This window comes from Montipora capricornis, chromosome 14, assembly GCF_036669925.1.
Source record: "Montipora capricornis isolate CH-2021 chromosome 14, ASM3666992v2, whole genome shotgun sequence".
In the NCBI taxonomy this organism is placed as follows: Eukaryota; Metazoa; Cnidaria; class Anthozoa; order Scleractinia; family Acroporidae; genus Montipora; species Montipora capricornis.
Window position 1 is genome coordinate 48629611 of NC_090896.1, and position 4574 is coordinate 48634184.

The following is a 4574-nucleotide window of genomic DNA, read 5'->3' on the forward strand; positions in this document are numbered from 1 at the left end:
CAAGCAAACAAGCACTTAGCACCTAAAGGGTTAACGAGTAAGTGATACTATGACTGGGGAGTAATAATCATGACCACCTCTGTGATCTCCCGCAACATCGCATCGTTATGTAAAGTTCCTTTCATGACAAATCCTGGAACATTACCTTCAAGTCTATCACACGAGTGAAATTAGCCAAAAACTTGGAATGTTGTAGGAGACAAATTTATAAATCTCCTCTCCAATTCTCAGGTCTTTGCGGTGCATCGTTTCTGAGTTATTTGTCGAATTATTTCCCGCAACTTTGCAGAGTTTTGTATGTAGCCGCCATGTTGGTGCAACCTCCCTTGTGCACCACTGAATATTCGGACGCTGTGAACGCGCGGTACACGTTTCAACCCTTATGGGTTTCTGATGTGAATGAATGCAGATGAAGGTAAAACAAGATAGATGAAGGTAAATGAACGCGGATGAAGGTAGATGTAGGTAGTTGAAGGTAAAATTAATGGACGTTAAGGTATGTGAAGGTAAATGAACGTGAATAAAGGTAAATGAAGATAAATGAACGCGGATGAAGGAAGATGTTTGTAGCTGAACGTAAATGAACGTGAATAAGGGTATAATAAGGTAAATTTTATGTTAATGAAGGTATATGAACGTGAATGAATGTATATGAAGTGTAACTGAAGGTAGATGAAGGTAAATGAACGCGAATAAAGGCAGATGAAGGTATATGAAGATAACTGAAGGTAGATGAATGTGAATGAAGGAAGATGAAGGTAGATGAAGGTCACGAAATGAAGGTAGATAAACGTGAATGAAGGTAGATAAAGGTCGATGAAGGTGAATGGAGGTAGATGAAGGTAAATGAATGTGAATGGAGGTATATGAAGGTAGATCAAAGTCGATGAAGGTAAATGAACGTGAATGAAGGAATATGAAGGTAAATAAACGTGGATGAAGGTAGATGAACGTGAATAAGGGCATATTAAGGCAAATAAATGTGAATAAAGGTAGATGAAAGTGGATACAGGTAGATGACCATGAATGTAGATGAAAGTAGATGAATGTGAATGAAGATGAAGGTAGATGAAGGTAGAGAAAGGTAGGTAAACATGAATGAAGGTAAATGGAGGTGAATGAAGGCGAATCAAGGTAGATCAAGGTAAAAGAAGGCGAATAAAGCAAAATGAAGGTAAATGAACGGAGCTGACGGTAAATGAACGTCAATGAAGGTATATTAAGGTAAATGAACGTGAATGAAGGTAAATGACGGTAAATGAACGTGATTGAAAGTAGATGAAGGTATATGAGGGTTAATGAATATGATTGAAGGTAAATGATGGTAAATGACCAGGAGTGAATATGATGATAAATTTACATAAATGGAGAGAAATAGATATAGTCTTAATGATCCTTTACTCGCAGTCTTGAGGACCGAATTGCGAAAGGGCGCAGCTCACGACATCGGGCTGAAAGCACACAAAGGTGCCTCTGGCTGCCGCTATACAGTCCATGTTTGATGTCGAAGCACAGCACCACAGCTAGATGTTGATAAGCTGTGAGTCGATTTTGTTGAGGGAGGAAAACCGGAGTACGCGGAGAAAAACCCTCGAGTCAAGTTGAGATCAACTGAAACTCAGCCCACATGCAGGCCGGGGCCAGAGTTGAACCCCGGCTCGCAGTGGTTGGAGGCCCGATAGATAACCACTAAGCCACCCTGACTCCCAATATAGATGAAGGTAAATTGATATGAATTGTGGGAAACAGAATAATTTAGCGTGTCTTATGTAGTTGGGGACTCTTGGTGGGTTTATGCATGAGGTCTTTCCCCTGTGTACAGTAATAGAGGATAATACATGGCCGCGCGGAGATTCCAAATTTCTCTTCAAGTGTTGAAAAATATTTCACTCGTTCGCGGCACTCACTCGTGAAAGATTTTTCAACACTCAAAGAGAAATTTCGTATCTCCAAGCGGGCATGTTATATTCTATTTATTATATAAACACCAATACACCTTATTCCAAAATGGCCACCATTTTAGTATTCTTTTGTTTCCTTGCAAATGGCCCTTGAGCCCTCGCTTTCAAACGCAAAATTCAAAAGAATATTTAACCTTGAACGAGGCCAAAATGCTATTTCTGACAGTTGTAGCCTGCGAAATTGGCAGAAATAGATATTTTGCCAGCACGGGCCAGAGGACTGGGTCCGGTTGTCTGGTGGGGATTATGGGTAATTTGTCGTACAAATAGTGAACCGTTAGAGATTTGAATCAGTCTAGGTTCAGCTTTCTTCGCCTACTTTTTTTTTTTGGTTAACTTTTTCCCTTAGCCTCCATGGAGTAGTGGCACTTGCACAGGGTTTGGAGAAAGCACCCCCCCCCCCCCCCCCCCCCCCCGGGGAGGGGGACTTTTGGAACTTCTGGGTGGGGATGTGCCTCTGGCACACTGGAACCCTTAGCCTATACCAGTGCTAGTTCAGCTGAAGTTTGATACCCTATACTAGAGTAAACTTCCCAAATCCCCCCTACCAGTGCTACTGAAGTCACTAGCAGTCTAGCCAAAAACCTTATACCACAATCTTTTCTTTCTCGTCACAAAAAAAACCGTCTACCTTCTTTCTTGTAATCGCAAAGAACAGTCCTAATGTTGGACACAGGTTTTCGAACTTCATCCCCGTACTTAAACTGGTTGCGTTGCCCGAGTTGCGTTGCAGGTTAACATGCTGAGCAATGCTGAGCAATGCTGAGCAATGCCAAGCACACACGTACACACTATCAAAAACAATAAATTTCTAAATTTCAACCAGTATTAAAACCACCGATTTGACTTTCTAGTTCTACAGTGATACAAAGAGACACCTTTCAAACACGCCACAGACTTCAATCACTGCCGGAGGCCTTTAAAGTGACAAGACTGATGCTTGATATTAGTGTGGCATTTGCAAAAACACCTGCCTAAACAACATGGCTGCCAAGCTACTTGTACCATATCATGTTCTCATCTCCTTCTTCGAGTTACAATTACCTGATGATGTAAGCTGTTAAGTATTCATTTAACAATAATTTATGATTCAGAATGTACAGGGCCTAGGTCTATATGCAGTCTGTGTTTCAGAGTGATTATCTGTTCCTCCGATTCCTGGCTCCCTCGCACCAAAGCTGTAGCTGTGTGCTTGTAATCATACTGCATCACTATTGAAAACTATGAAAAAAAGATCAAAGAAAAATCAACTTGTCCAACTCAAATAACAGAATTAACTATGAGTGGGTGATGTGAAGTGCTATTTTCTACTCATGTAAACCATGTGAGTATTAGCCCTACTAATGGAAATGGGCTCACTCAAGGACAGAGAGAAACTCTGACCAGCCTGGTCACAATAGAAAATAGCACTTCACATCACCCTCTCATAGTTAATTCTTTTGAAATATAAGTGCTACACGGCCAAAGTTCGCATAAACCTAACCCCTTCAACTTAAATAACAGATGAGGTACCGAGTGCAGGGTGTATAAGTACAATGTACATATAAGTGGTGGATTCTTGAAAAAAACAGAAGGAAATTGTGGCCCTAGAAGAAAATTAAAAAAATACATTGGATATAGTGTACAAACTAAACTCACATGCACCACACATGCACATCCTGAGATGAAAGGAGAGCAACTTGGATCCATGTTAGTTGCCTTGATCATTCATTAATATGACCATTGTATCACTGATTTGATCAATCAATCATTAATGCAGTCAATTGAATCAAACAATCAAGTTTTTGCCAATCAATCAACAAAGTTACATACATACATTCATGTACATACTTAATTAACCTCTTCCCATAGGGGCTTTAATCAACAAAATGACAGAACAGAACATTAACAATAATAACTGTTAAGAATCCCAACTGGCCGGAGGCAAACCAGTAGGCTATTTACAAGTGCAGCTGAGAAGTTGAACCAGGGACTGCCAGGAGTAAATTCAACAAGTGGTCAGGGCGGGTATTGAACCTGGGATCACCGGATCTCAAGGCAAGCGTCCTAACCACTGGGCTACACTGCCTCTCAAAATTCTTGTGATACAATCAACACTGATGAACAAAATGAACCAAAAATATGCGACAAAGAGTCTTCTTATCCCTACAACTCAAATAAACATTAAGACATACCTTGAAATTACCAATTACCGGTATTATAAGGTCAAACTTGTTGACAACAAACAGTTATAGTTTGAACTTAATCAAAATTAAGCCTGCATTCAATTGTGTGTATTGCTGAGCATATGCGTTTTGCCCCAGGCTCATCAAATTTCATTATTTTATTGCCATCACACACCTTCACATCACCCAGTGTAATCTGCGGCACAACCTTCACAAGAAACCAAAGCTTGTTGGCTTGTCGATTTACCACAACTCTGAGGAACACGATGAAATAGAGACCAATGTTAGAGCTGCAAGCTTCCCAAAATGTCATGTCATGTCAGCATGCAATTTACGAGCTTCAGCTCTGTGTGACAGATGTAAATTAATGTACATTTCATGTAATCAAGTCACAATTAAGAGCTTTGAAAGCTGATGCCTCATTAAGGATGGTGCCTACTACATGTAT

General features: G+C 40.3%; 1 protein-coding gene across 1 annotated transcript in view; it reads right to left on the reverse strand.

The window, feature by feature from the left end:
* Positions 1-2856: 2856 nt before the first annotated feature.
* LOC138031297 (dynactin subunit 4-like) overlaps positions 2857-4574 on the reverse strand; it is a 15494-nt gene continuing 13776 nt past the window's right edge. Inside the window, exons 14-15 of the mRNA XM_068878998.1 lie at positions 4302-4380; positions 2857-3182 (exon numbers count right to left, since the gene is read on the reverse strand). Of these exons, the coding sequence (XP_068735099.1) occupies positions 3045-3182; positions 4302-4380 (217 nt within the window). The 3' untranslated portion in view covers positions 2857-3044. The remainder of the gene's footprint in view (positions 3183-4301; positions 4381-4574) is intronic.